The following is a 14,959-nucleotide window of genomic DNA, read 5'->3' as shown; positions in this document are numbered from 1 at the left end:
GCCAAAAAGAACACTAGGGAAGATGTTCACTCCAGCCAGCCCCTGGAAGCCAGCGGACACGCTCCCTTAAGGAGAGGGGCACGTGCCTCTGGCTCTCCAATACCCTGCTCACCAGCCCTGAGAAGAAGCTGCTGGCCGACTGAGTCCTCCTGAAGTAAGGAATTCCAAATCTAACGCTGGACTCAGGGTTTGAGGCGGCCTTAATCTGGGCTATAACTATTACTTGTCACTTCTCCAACTAGTAGCCTCCGCTACTGTCCTTGATTAGGTACTGAGATCCTAGGGATAAACCTTTCACTCTAAGCCCTCCCCTTTGGCCCACAAGAGCGTCTGACTCATTCATTTTAAAACATTTTAATGTATTAAATGCTATTTTTTTGTTGGGATCAGTACAGTTGCATTGTGAAGCTTTTCGAAGTTCTTATATTTAATTTTATGACATATACATGTGAGAAATAATACACCAAAGAATGTTCTGACATTTACAAAATGTCTCCCCAAAATGTAGAAAAAACTATTAAGCTTTTTTTTTAAAAAAAAAAACAAAATAAAAGGACTTACCTGAAAGAGCTGGCAACATTTTGCTGAGTACATTAAAAAGAAAAATCAAAGCTCTTAATTTATAGATTGTCCCCAGAAATCACTACATTTTTCAAGTCTGTTGTTAGATGAGCTGTTCTTTCTTTTACATTTTTTTTTTAACATCTGGAGTTGAGACATTAACCTATTCCATATGTGCCTCAGACCGCAAATAAAGACACAATCTCAGAAAACATAACCCCAAGTGTTTCCTTTAAAGCTCGATGCAAATGATATCTTTCTCACCTTTCTACACATTCCTTGACAACAGCAAAATTTCCATCTCCTATTGTCCTTCCGACTTTATATCGTTCTGTTATTGTGGCTGGAATCTGGAAGCCTTCCTCCGACACTTCTGAAAGAATCATTAGTATGTTTTTATTGGTAGAAAAGGGAACACAGATGTAGTGCATAGGAGACGTTTAGAAGTATCATCTAATAGACTGGCACTGATTCAGAATCAATATGTCATTTTCTGGACAGGCAGGCCAGTCTCCCACCCCTAGCCCCTTGCTGACGTTGTGTAATCAACTGTTTCTACTAAAACAAATGATCAACTAGAAGAAAATGTAAAATCTATGGGGTCCATTCCCACCTATGTAAGACCAGCTAATGCTTCTGCTGAAGCGGGTTGTCTGAGGAGGAAGTTTTGCTTTTCATTTCATGCCAATTTGATCAATAGCATTTATGAATACCCATGGTGTTCAGAGACATGACATTCCTAGGTAGGGAGGAAAATGCAGTTTGTAAGGGACTCTGGACCGCTTGACACCATACAAGCATGAAAAATGCCTGCTGTTTGGACACTTAGCTTTACTACATCCTGAAATAGAGATCTCCGTAAAATTCCTTATGTTAGAACTAAGCACTGATCACCGCCCCTCCCCAGTATCAATGAGCAGATTTTGGACAAATGTTCTCACCAGCAACCTGCGTAGCAGATGTTGAGTTAAAATTGCAGTATCTATTATGTCTGCGAACAGAACAGTTTTGTAGTTTCAATTATGTTAGTGCCACTAACACAACGCATTTTCCCCCTTAAAATGCATTTTGAAATATTTTACAAATGCCTAATAATGCTTTAAATATCTAAGGTCATAAAACTAAATAAGCCACACTTAGGTCACATAAATATAGTGGATAACCTTTAACATCTTAGGGGTATAAAAAGCCTTTTATAGCCGGGTTCTAAAATTTACATGCTTTAAAGTTATAAATCCTGGCTTCTCCCTCAGGCAACCTGAATACAAAATGTAGTGGAAGCCTAGTGCGCTTTCTAAATGTGCTCCTTTTCTGACCTTTATTACAAACTGAGACTAAACATTTCTTCTCAAAATAAAATTAAAACCTTAGGTGGCAAAAGGGCTTTCTGGGCGATTTTCATATTCTCATTGAGTTTAGTCTGCAGGGCTGGAGAATGGGCAATAGAAGCTCACAACCGGCAGGCATCTTCTAAAGGAACCTTTACTTTGTTTTTGCGATCATCTTCACCCTGCGCCCCTCTGGATGCTAGAGTGGATGCGATTTCTGGAAAGCATGGTACAAATGTAGGACATTTGCCGCTACTGCTTTTGTCCTTGGCATTTTGCAACCTCTTCACCTCCTTAAAGGTGACATTTCACTTTTAACCCACTAGAAGCCATCTCAGAGGTCTCTGAATAGAGCAAGAGCTGGAGCCTTTCCTCCACTCCCTGCTCCATCTCACCCCAAAGAAGCTGTCATTTTGCATCCGTCTGAAAGACGCAGCCTAGGGATTTTTGTCTGGCCTACAGTTATTACAGGAGATGTTTGGAGAAGTTTCAAAGCCACTGTAAAGCACCCGAATTTACAAAACATCTCTCGGATGACACGGTCTTAAGGCTCTTTCCTGCATGGATAATAAAAGTAACCATCCTGATCCATTGGAGGCAAGTCCGGTTTCAGATGGGAAATGGAAGGAGATGCTTCTATGTTTCCATGAAGGGACACCCATCTGGAGCACATGGCTTGGTTTTTTCCCCCCTGACTATATAAAAATATATCTTTTAGGCCTCTGATTAAGAAGACTTAGCCACGGGCTTAGTCAAGGACCATTTTGTTTCATTAAGTAAATAAAACACATTGGAACAAAAGAAGACTTCAGGATGGCTGGATTTCATCCTTCTGGAAATACCAAAAAAAGTCTGATATTGCATGGCAGTCAGGAAATAATCCTTGGGTCAGTCATGTATCGCATGTAACATAATGAAGTGTTTCCCCCAAGTGGGACTTTATTGGAAAATTAAATCCTATCCCTTCAAACAAATAAGGGGTACTGGTTTTCTAACAGTGGCTTGATTGTATCAGTTTTATACCTGAGTTCCTAAATACTTTCCCATAATTGATTTCAGTCTGATAATAACGTCCAGGGAGGAAACAAGCATGTATTAGGATACAATCTCCATTTCATAGAAGAAAAACTAAGATGCAGAGGATAGGAAAGGCTCATCTAAAACAATTCAGGAGTTAGCAGGAAACACCCATTCCAAAACCCGAGTCACGTGACCACTTGCTAAAGTGAATTTGCTGGAGGTCCAAAGAATATTTTTGCCATTTGCCATCAATTCAGTCTTTTTGTAAAGCCAGATGTTCGCATATTGACTTTACTGAAGTCTGAGTGCCTCTGCAGGGCTATCTCCGTCAAAGAGAAAACATGTCTCTCTTGTTATAGAAGTGCACTGAATTTGGAAAACAAAGGCAACAGTTAGCCCCTTTTATTTGCAAGGAGGGCAAGAGCTGGCCTTCTAAGAATGCTTACGCCTTTGGAGGGTGGGAAAGGTCTCCACATTTGGCTGACTCCCTCTTCCCAGCCCTGGAGAGCAGATACCACCCCTGGTGAGAGCCACGTTCGGTCTAGCCCCTTGCAATGACCCTGGGTCATTCTGCTGGAGAAATGTCAGTTTTCTGGACTAAATTTAGCCAACCCATTATCCGTCTGGATACAACCTATGCCTTCTCCTCAGACACCACATCCCAAGCTTACCACCTTCTCCGGGTCCGTCGTTCTCGTCCATTGAGCTGCAGACTTTGGTGGATGCAAGTGAAGTGGAGGAGCCACCATGCTGAGAGCTCTGGAGGAAAATGGAAACAGAGAATAAAAACTGTGGATCCTGTCCCATGTCTGCAGGTGCTGTGCCCGGCCCAGAAGCTCAGGCAGCAACTGCGCCCACTGCCACGGAGGGGACTGGTCTCCACGCCCAGAAAGGGAGGCGCTGGACCACTCAAGGGGGACTACCGCGCCCCACCAGCTTCTTAACCAATAGTGGGTGGTGGTAACTGTGCCAGGCTCATCCTTGTCGGTTTGGACGTTCCATGACTTTCATTCCATTTTCTCAAAATTAGCATCCTTTGCTCACTGTTTAGGCTTGGCAGATTTGAGGTGCCTCACCTCACTCTTCCATAGTCTATCTGCAAACAGGCTTCTTACAAGTGGTCAGTCTGATCTCTTTTTTTATTCTTACCATAGAAAAATTTTTTCTTCAGTTTGATTTTTATGGAATATCCTTTAAAAAAATATTCAGCTTTGCCACATCCTTGGGGAAAGATTAAAGAGTAGGTTTGTTAATTCCACTTTGTGATAAAGACATAAGCACTAAGCAAGTTATTGATACGTTAAACGTTATGTAACAAGAAACATTTACTTATGATAATTACTTTTCTTCCTGAGGCAAAGAAGAAACTAAAAGCCTAAGCCTTGTGATTCAAATTCTGAGTGTATTTGGACTCAAGATTCGTGAGAGCAAACAGGGTAACAACTGTATTATAAGGCTCAGAGCGTGTGCCAAGTCGCTTCAGTCGTGTGTGACTCTTTGCGACCCCATGGATGGTAGCCCACCAGGCTCCTCTGTCCATGGGATTCTCCAGGCAAGAATACTGCAGTGGGCTGCTATGCCCTCTTACAGGATATAAAGCTCTGAGGACAAAACAATACCAAATATTTAATACTGGGATCAGCTACGAGGCAGTATTTTAACAATGAATCTTTCCATCTCTGCATCTATTCCTTGAGAAGACAATGTGCACATATCGACGCTGTTTCTAAGTAATGAACACAGCTTGTCCTAAAAGATCCTCCTTCTGTTTGCCTGGGTTTATCCACTTGGTTGGCCTGATGGGAGCCAGGAGGCGGTGAGGGGGCGGCATTGGCTCGGGGTGCCGGCTGTCTGTGGAGCAGAGAGAAGGGAGAGAGAATCTGTAGCTGAATTAATAATGAAGTGGCGAGAAGCAATGTTGACCTACTTTTCCTCTGCTTACCTGTCTCCCTTCAACCTCCTCCCCATGCCCTCCAGCCTTAAATGTGCACAAAGCCGGAAGGAAGAGTTTCACATGCAGTTATTGTGCCCAACAGCACCTTGCATGGCAAATTCAGAGACTTCAGTTTTCACCCGAAGGATGAATATAACTGGGCAAATGCTACTTCAGTCACTGTGGGGCCATTTGGGTCAACTGCACAGCATTCCCCGGGGTGTGTTAAGATGACCATGTTCCATGGGACAAGTTCATCCAAGCTGACAGCTGCCATAATGGGGACAAAAGTCAAACCCACAGCCGTGACACATCTGCTTCCTCCTAAGACTTTCTGGGAGTTTGGTGGTTATTCTGGGAGTTTGGAGGTTACTCTGGGAGTTTGGCGGTTAGTCTAGAAGTGTGGTGGGAGTCTGTGTCGTGTGCCCTTTATTTTCCAGGATTGTAAGAATCCCCCATACATCAGCCTAGCCTGGTAACTTGAGCTGTTTCCATCCGTTCTCACTCAACCTCCCCTTGTGGCCAGCAGTGCCCATTCGTCCTCTGTCAGGTCAGAAAGAGGGATTCAGACTGTGGCCCTGTCAGATGGCTCTGACACTAACTGTAGCCACCGCCAACTCTCTCCAAGGCACTGTGAATGTCTGAGCCTCTGAGCGTGCTCTTTTATGAACGTCTGTTTGTGAAAACCTTGTATTTATAGTATTGGAATAGGAGGTTGAAACAAGGCAGATTTACAAGGTCAAGGTCTGGAGAAAAGAAACATTAGTGCTACCACATTTGAGGGGAAGGTGTGTGTTTTCCAGAACAGGGAGATCTTTTATCCCTGGGGTCACTGCTTTTGCTGTAGACATAATCTTGTTCCAAGCAGAAAAACAGTAAAGAAATGTTTACAATGTAGACTTTCTCTTCTGAGCCTTTCAATCCTTGAATTTCTTCCTCCAGCATCACAAATGGTGTTTAATAATGCAGACACATTGTGGTTTGGGGTGGCAGGTGCTGTCCCATCATATGGTGTTTTAGAATACAAAGACACATTCTTTCAGAATCAAGCATTCAAATTAATAGACTAGTAGCGTATTTCCTAGCAAAGATGCCTACAACTTATGGACTCGATTCCAAAATCTTGTTCTTTTAATGGGAACACCAGACACTCAACACAGAACACTCACCCAAATAATTTGAAAGCATTCTTTTAAACTGTAATGTTTAATAAACTTGCTGAATATTATTCACTAAACTGCCTTATCAACTAATGAATTACATTTTCAACAATGCCACCAATTGTCTGATGCCCTGAACGCTTGCTACAGTGCCAGCTGTGTTTTTCTCTGCCTTATGAACAAAACCCCTCAAGGTTTTAGGCTCTGGTTTAAAATTTTAAAAAAAAAGGAGGGTTAACACAAGTCTGTTTATGCTTAAAATTGCTTATTTTCAACTTTACTTTTCAAAATGTACTCCAGGTCATTTCAAATTTCATGCTATCTGAAAGTAACAATTGTAAGAGAACATTTAATTACAAATACGGTACTCTAAAAATGGAAAGTTCTCATTTCATCCACTATGCTCAAATACAGTAAAATAAATGTATTCAATTTCTCGTTACTTCTTCTTTTCCTCAAAGAAGTAAAGTGGTTACACGTTATACACCTTTCCAGGACAATGACCATTCATGGATTCAAAGAATTGCAGGAACTGAAATGGACCTTAAATATTACTTCTTCTATCCTACTTCCAAATGCCCACTATAAAAATCCCAGCCACAGGGTCAAACGGCCTCTGTGCAAACAGCTCCAGTACTGAACCCGCTGTTTCCTGAGGCAGCCCGCTAATTGTTAATAAGGTGAGTTTTGTTCCATTTGTCATTCTAATCTCTCACCTCCGGAGCCACCCAGTACAGTGCATTTCCCAATAGGACAAGGCTCCCAAAATTTGGAAAGAGCCACGGAACCTCTTCTGTGTCTTCTCTTTTTCAATTTCAGTAATCTTACTCTCTCTGGTTATTTGTCGTAAGACAGGACCCCATGACCCCTTGATTCTCCATTTGTCGATATCTCTGGTTAATGCTGGTGCTCAAAGCAAATGAAATATTCTAGGTGTGCCCTGACCAACACAGAACAGAGAAGGGTAGTGTTTTCTTCTTTGTGACTAGAATACCAATGCACTTTAAGATCATATTGGCTTATAGGTAACAACATGACTTTGAAGCCTATACGGTGTCAGATCTCCATATTCTGTGTATGAGAGGTTAGTATTTTGGGTCAAGTCGAAAACTTCTCAATTATTCATGTTAATGTCGAATTTATTACATTCCTATCCTTCCAGCCTGTTATTTTCTGGATTCTCAGTTTATTACCTAACATATTGCACTCTCTCAGTTGAAGCCATTCAGTAATCATCATGGCCCTCGTCACTACTCCTAAATATACTACTTTAGACAGACTGTGAACATTTTGATTATTGCCTTAAGTCTGATTGAAGGTTTTTGAACCTAATACAGGGGAAATGTGTAGTTCATGTTCTTTAGAATTAACCCAATGAGATGAATCAGTCTTTATTTATGACCTACATAGAGCTGAAGAGTCCACTTATATTTTGCCATGCTTATAAATGAAATCAATTCACTAATTTTTTTCAGAGAACATAAACCATTTAATAGTATACACGATCATAAGATTTTGTGTTTGCTTCAGTCAGTTTGCTAATTCCAAGGCATATGGTGTACAGTGAAAAACATAGTTATTTTAGAATTTAATACAATTAGCTGCTCTAAGAGATACTGTGACATTTGAAATGTCATCACCTCAAAGCAGATTTAATGGGAACCAGGTGGACAGGTTGCTGGCACCTGGATGCTTTTATGGCACACCTTCATAAAAGCACTGCCCTAAGTAAGAACACATCCTAAGTGTAGCTATTTAGCTTGGGATCATGTAACAGATGGAGAACTTATCACACTTTTTGAAGTAAGTGAGAAAGCTGACATAACAGTTCTAACCACATTTTACCAAGATGTATCTGATGACTATGTGATAAAAAAGTTCATTTCAAATATAAATGGTCTGAGTTACTCCTGCCATTTGTATTCATATTATTGGTGTTACTCAGCTGGGGTCCACACCAAATAAAGATTACAGAAATATCCAATCGATCTGACTGATGTAAGCAAGGGAGAAAAATTTCACAAGATAACTTTAGCTCTGTCTTGATAATTGTATTATTTCCATTTCATCTTTTGTCTTGGTGTATGGTTATTACTTTGGTAATCTTTTTTTTTTTTGAAAATGGCAGTATAAGAATTTAAACATCAACTGGATCAATTTTATAAAGGAAACACAACCAACAAATAGTTAACAAACTCTTATAATTGTCTTGGTGATCCTGACTTGAGGTCTGTAGAATCTCTAAAGAAAGATGACCTCATGTAGCAAAATTAATTCATAATCTTGGTGCAGAGAGCTTGAGACCCAAGGGACTGTGTGTGCATACAGAAAAATCATACATTTACTTTGCAAATGGGTAAAGGACAATAAGCTGATGACATCAATAAGTAATAATTAATAAGGCTCTATTACTTGAAACAAGGCACAAAAGAAATTTCTTTTCCCAAATTCCTTTGTCTGCATTCTCCATAGTATGTTTAAACCTAACATTTATGGCACAGGCAACCATGTGCATAACTCAGAATGAACAGTGAAACATATAAAAGCTTATCATAAAGTTTTTAAAAGACTATAGAACTGGTATTCATGAAATTGCTTTACTTAGAGGAAGAAAAAAAGAAAATGAGAATATTGGCATTAAACCCATGATAGCGAAACCACGGGCGCCAAGATATCAAAAGTGAAGGTATTTAGTTATGACTGTCGGGCAGTCTGCTCTGCCTCCACTGTTCGGCTGCTAGTCATCATGCTCACTGAAAGCCAGGATCTATACACTCCGAATCTCAACCACTGGTCTTAGCTGGCACCAGGTCTCCTCTTAGAAGGGGCACTCTGTGAGATCATCATTTGAAGGGGGACCAAGAAGCCATCTAGTTTATACCCTCCCAATAAAATAATTCCCTCCATGATTTACTCCTCAGTTTGGATTCCCAGCCTGTAAAGAAGGAAGCTAGTCACTACTTTTTCAGGCACGTGCTCCATTTTATTTTAAGATCCTCTGGAGAAGGAAATGGCAACCCACTCCAGTACTCTTGCCTAGAAAATTCCATGGACGGAGGAGCCTGGTAGGCTACAGTCCATGGGACTGCAAAGAGTTGGACATGACTGAGTGACTTCACTTTCACTTCCAAACATTCCTTCCAGTTGTACCAATTACTGCTTTCAGCATCGACTATATCTGGTGTCCATGGAAACAATAAAGAGAACCAATTAAAGCAAATTATACTTTCAAAGTTAAAATGAACCTAGTAAAGGTGTGTTAGATTTAAAACTTATATAGAATTTCAGACTTCTATAATAATTTTAATGTAAATTATTTTTTCCAACAAGGCCAGTATAATATCATATTATGAATGAAATAGATTATTGGTTTTAATTCTATATTAAAGTTGGGTAATCAAGTATTTTATTATATATTTATTATAGTTAAACTTTTATATTATATAAATATATAATAAAACATTACATATTTATTTATAATAAATATATAATATCATTTGGTGCTTTTAAAATAACTTTCACACACACACGTACCTATATACACATACACATTTTTCCCCCTGCAAATTAGGCAACCTTGGGAAAAATGCCTTCATGCCTAGGAGAAAGTATATTTAAAATTTCTTTTTTTTTTTTCCAGGAGAAACAGTTGCCAATTTGTTTGATATATTCACTCTTAAGGCAAACCTAAGAGGAAAGGAATGATTTTACTCTAACCAAGTAAAACAGAGTTCTTCGCCAGGCAGTCTTAGTTCACTGTTACTGCCAGCATTTGATACTTTGGATGTCATGCGATATCACTCTGCAGTGTCTTAAGTCTCACCTACTGATGCTCATCACGTCACAAAACACCATAAATATGATCATGAAGGTAAACGTTGCTCCACACAGTCATTTCATTTTCAGTGTCTACTTACCAAGTTTTCTGAAAGAAAGTCACTGAACAACATAGGCAGTTTTTCCTGTTTATTATATAGTTATTCTAAGGGGTAAGCGTAACAACATTAACGTTGAGAGGAATAACATGGTCCAGTGGGAAACACAAAGTACAACATTTTACAATGAAACCACAGCACACTGATGGAGCTTTCAAAACCGGGTAGTTCAATGGAACATTTCAGCATTGCACTCTATAAACCCCGCTGATGGCCTCAACTGACGGATTTTTAAAACCTGTTGCTGTTTAAAACATTTTTAACACCAAATGTTTTTAAAGAGAATACATATCCAGGCAACTCAAAATGTAAGCAGGAAATATATCAACCTCTTTATAAAAATCTTATCCAAATTTGCAACATTCATAGTGTATTTTGAAGTTAAATGTCCTGAGAATAAACTCGATTCCTTGCTTACTGATGAATATAAACGCAAAGAAAAATCACAAGAAAATTAAATTTCATAGTTCTTTGTCTGTGACCTTTCAGATACCTTCTACCCTAGCTTCAAAACCATTTTGTGGCCATATATAATATAAACACCCATGTATTACATGCATCATTTACACTCTCTTGGAATTTATCCATCATCTTTACTAAAACGAACCACATTTTAAAGACACTATATATCATGCACCCTGAAAAATTATAGCTAGGGCCTCAGATTTCCTATCTTTTCCACATGTGTTACAGGTACAAAATTACAAGTATTTTTCAGCTGACAGTATAACAAACTGCATCAGGCAACTGGTATATTGAACTCAGTAGATCTCTAATTTTCACAGTACACTTCTGTGGGATACTGTTGTTACTGACATGCACAATTAGAGATGCTAATCAGGCTAATGCAAATATGCATAAATAGACAACGTATGCATATATAGTATATTCACTCAGTTAACAGTTTCTAGTGTGTATATATTTATACAGATACATACACACATGGCAAGTATAGTAAGGTTACTACTGAAAATACATGAACAGTTTTGAATCATGTTTGAAAGAACATACAGACCTGCCTTATAGGTTATCTGGCTCCGTTATGAAACTTAGCTCAAATCAAATATAGTTTGGATTTTCTTCTATTCATGTTTCAGTACAATACCCAGCTACTCACAACCCTATAAATCAGCTTTATAAATGAATAGTGATTGACAATTGCCACGTATCATACACATTAGAGAAACATCAGTGATAGTATATAATCACTTTAATAGTTGACTATCAAGTCACAACAATATAAGTATTAATGAATGCTTATATTTAATAGTTAATAAAACACTGAATTTGTCTGAATTTGAAATTTTTTGTTTGTTTATCTGGTTTCCAAATTGTTTAAATCAGTACATCTGCCTATTATTTGGAACCATTTTGCCATACTAGTTTAGCAAACTACCTTTGAACTTAAACATGCCCCAATTAATATGTCATGTGTAATGATTTATGACAGAACGGTTTTACATACAATTCCACAAGAGCCAGTAACTTACAAGGCTGTGTCACAAATACCATACTTTACTATTCATGGTCTACACAATACTTACATAAGCACACCCATATACACACTGACCCTTGCAAATTTATATGAATGCCTACACACCTGGGTAGATATATGCCACATATGAAAAATTTAGTAGTTCAATAGCTAAAATTATTTTTCAAGGATATTATTCTACATATTTATTTGTTTTAAGAAATGTGGTTTTAGATTTCATTGTTTTTAAATGAAAAAAAAAATCATGTATAGATTTACACTGGATGTAACCAAAACCTCTGCTGGTTAACACAGAGAACCCATATGGCAATTGAATGCTGGTTCAAAATATTTTTAGAAGTGACTTGATTTTTTAAAATATTTAGATGAGCCAATTTAAGAACACAGGGGTGTGTGTAAATGGGTGGACCTGAAACTTCTTAAAAGTCTACGACAGTATGAAAACATGGAAATTTCTGCCCCATCCCACCCCCACCTAATTAATTAAGCAAGACAAAGAAGAAACAGCCATGTGGCTTTCAGAACCAGTCTTTTGAGTTCACAGTGAAGTTTATACTTGATAAATGATTAGGATTTGGCTTTCTAAAATGCTAAAAGCAGGAGTATACTTATTACATTGTTCTCTATGATGACTAAAGGAAAAAGAATAACTGCAAATGAAAAAAAGGATCCAATTGTTACCTAGAGTGCAGTGTCTTCACAGAACATTTCAGGTTTACCATAAGGACAAAAATGCATTGCTTTTCCTGGAGGTCTCTTCGGCCCAGGAGAACAATTTAAAAATTCAGTGTCTAATATTCTAAAAAGAATTCTGTAAGTAAGTAAATCTTAAGGGCCTATAAATCATCAATTCAGTTCCACCAAAAAACTGAAAACATCTAGTTTGATGCTAAGGATTTTTTCATATATATTTCTGTTTTAGTATAATGGAATTATGCTCTGCATAGAAAGAGATCTCAAAGTCTATAAATGGTGTGCTGTTTCAATCTCTGAGGGATTTTAGTTTCAAAAAGTAAATGATATATATTGCCTCTGAACAGTCCTTTAATAAAAGTCATATGTTCAAAAGATTAAATGCCGTGGAATAGCATTTCCCTCAGAACCGCTTGAATGGAAAGTTGGCCATGATATCTATCGGCAATTAGCACAAGTCCAGTTCCTTTTTGCCATGTCTAAACAAAGCCCTGGGCTTCATATCAGTTGGCGATATCTGCCACTTACACAGAACAAATAGCGTTTATTGGACCTTTCTAAGCAGTAGCTGTCCAAAAGATTGACAGTTCAGGGAAGTTAAAATTACTAGAATTTATTTTTGTTCTGGACTATCTGACCCCCACCAGATTTAAGGTAACTGTTTCACTGCTTTCTTTGCATTTTTGACAGTTCAGTCAAATACATACTAATCTTTTATGGACTCAACTGTATTAAGTAATGCATTTTACGAAGACATAACTAGAACAGACACCAGCACAGGCAACTCACAGATGTTTACTGTTTCAGCTAAAACAAAGCAGCCTTTTGATCTCAGCAGGAGTCTCTGTTCACAATTTCTATTGGAAACAGTTTTAAAACCTGAAGTCTGGATCAGGTATTATTATGAACTGTTCTTTCAAGATGGAATGGTTCGGCTTGCGGTTCTCAAATAACCTGCCAGAGAAGTGTCTTTCTCTCCAACAGACAGGATAATAAGGCACTAATTATTACAAGGCTAAATTTTCAAATGCTGTTAGGTTGCCTGGACTTTTTAAAAAATATTCTTCTTATGGTTGGATTATTTTATTCACTTGGAAAGTGAGATAGTAGCATATGTAACTATAAACCAGATGGTAAAATTTGATAGTTGAGCAATTTATCAAGGAGATAAATTGATAACATTTAAAACATTATATGACAACTGAATTTCTCTCCATCTTGAATCAAACATTTTGTTTTTAAATTCAATTTTCAAGTAAAATTTTGGGGGAAAAAACAAGTACAAACCTCCAAATGGCATCATTCATTGTGAATTTATCACCTACTGAGATATGTCAAGCCTGTGAAATGGCAAAACCATGCTACACAAGTCTTATGTCGTTAGTGTTTGAACTAGTAACACTAAATGATCACTAGGGTGTGGCTTAAATACAACAGACCATACACATTAAATTCATTCTTAACATTCAGCTTTAAAAATAAATGTTTTATGTTTAAGCAAAGCTGACTATAATTTCTAAATAGAGGACTAGGAAAGCAGAATTAGTAGGTTAATGCTTAACAATGGGTTATAATCATAAACTTAGTTTAACACAAAGGAGTTTTGCATATGAAAATTTCCAAAATACCAGTAACATCTAGAATGTATCAGAATAGAGATTTGGCTATTTGGGACCTGATTTATATAGTACTGTTTAAAAGAATTTTTGCTTTTCAAATTGGTTTTTTGGAAGAAGTCCAGACACATTTTTTTTAGGTCTGTATGTTTTTTTAGAAAAAAAAGTTTCCTAACTTCAGCCTTTATACATTTGAAAAATTGCATACATGATTGTAAGGAGGAATTATATAATTTACAGTAATGACATTAAACAAGTTTTTCACGTTTAATCTATGCTTATGCTGTTTTCAATGAAAGATAAGTATAAAGAGTAAAATTTACTTTTAACAACAAAAATAAAGTTCCTAATGCTTAATGTAAGTCTTCACGAGTTATATATTTCACATGACAGTTTCTCCTCATATGTTAATTCACGTATGAGGAGTGTGATAAGTAGCTCTGAAATACTGTCTAGGAAGAAAAAGAACTCTAATCAAATACTTTTATTAATTTGTAATAAAAGTACTTTAAAAATCAGCAATCCAAATTTTAAGAAGACTATATAACTTTAGGGGAAAATGTCTGCTTAGTACCATTTGAACCTGCTTGGCCAGAAAATCTACACAGAAAGGGACAGAAAAATTGTATCTACATGTCTACTTCTGATTAAAAAGAAAGCCCCATCTAAAGAAATTATGACTTTGCCTTGCTACACCATTAGTGTGTTCTGACACTAAGATCGGGCCCATATATGAAATTCATCTAAAGCCAGGTCTGGCACAAAACCCTCACCAATTGAGCCCATTTGTGTTCAATCTCCTCAATCAAATTAATCAAATCTTCTCAATAGGAAAAAAATAATCTCCTTCAAGAACTAGTATGAAATGCCTGGATATTTCCTTTTATATGATTTGGGCTTTATCATTTCAAGGTATGCAAAACTCTTTTGTGTATTTTGCTGTTAGACTTTCTCTTAGGAAACGTGAAACCTTCACCCAACCACAAACCATATACACTGCTCCATTGTGTCTTTTACACTGAGTCTCCTACTGAATCCAAATCATCCGAAGAGAGGGGGCGATACAGGTCCTGTAAGACGAAGGGCGGTACAGATTTGTTTACTTGGGTTTCTTAGGTGCCCTGAGGCTCTCTTAGGAGTGGAGCAACACCGAATGGGCATCCTTGGTTTCTAATGTCATCAGACCTTCTAAAGTCACCACATTTGGATGAGAGGAAA

The 14,959-nt window shown here is 37.8% G+C and overlaps 1 protein-coding gene across 2 annotated transcripts in view; it reads right to left on the bottom strand.

Moving 5' to 3' along the window:
* DCLK1 (doublecortin like kinase 1) overlaps positions 1-14,959 on the bottom strand; it is a 347,490-nt gene that overhangs the window by 63,441 nt on the left and 269,090 nt on the right. The window contains exons 7-8 of one of the 2 annotated variants that reach the window (XM_069601561.1): positions 3,581-3,668; positions 826-934 (exon numbers count right to left, since the gene is read on the bottom strand). In XM_069601561.1, the coding sequence (XP_069457662.1) occupies positions 826-934; positions 3,581-3,668 (197 nt within the window). Of the gene's footprint in view, positions 1-825; positions 935-3,580; positions 3,669-9,953; positions 14,812-14,959 lie in introns of those variants that run through there. The other variant, XM_069601562.1, reaches the window with a different exon arrangement.

Source organism: Ovis canadensis, chromosome 10 (genome assembly GCF_042477335.2).
Source record: "Ovis canadensis isolate MfBH-ARS-UI-01 breed Bighorn chromosome 10, ARS-UI_OviCan_v2, whole genome shotgun sequence".
Lineage (NCBI taxonomy): Eukaryota > Metazoa > Chordata > Mammalia > Artiodactyla > Bovidae > Ovis > Ovis canadensis.
Note: the sequence above shows the minus strand (reverse complement) of the source record. Positions and strands in the feature narration are given on the sequence as shown.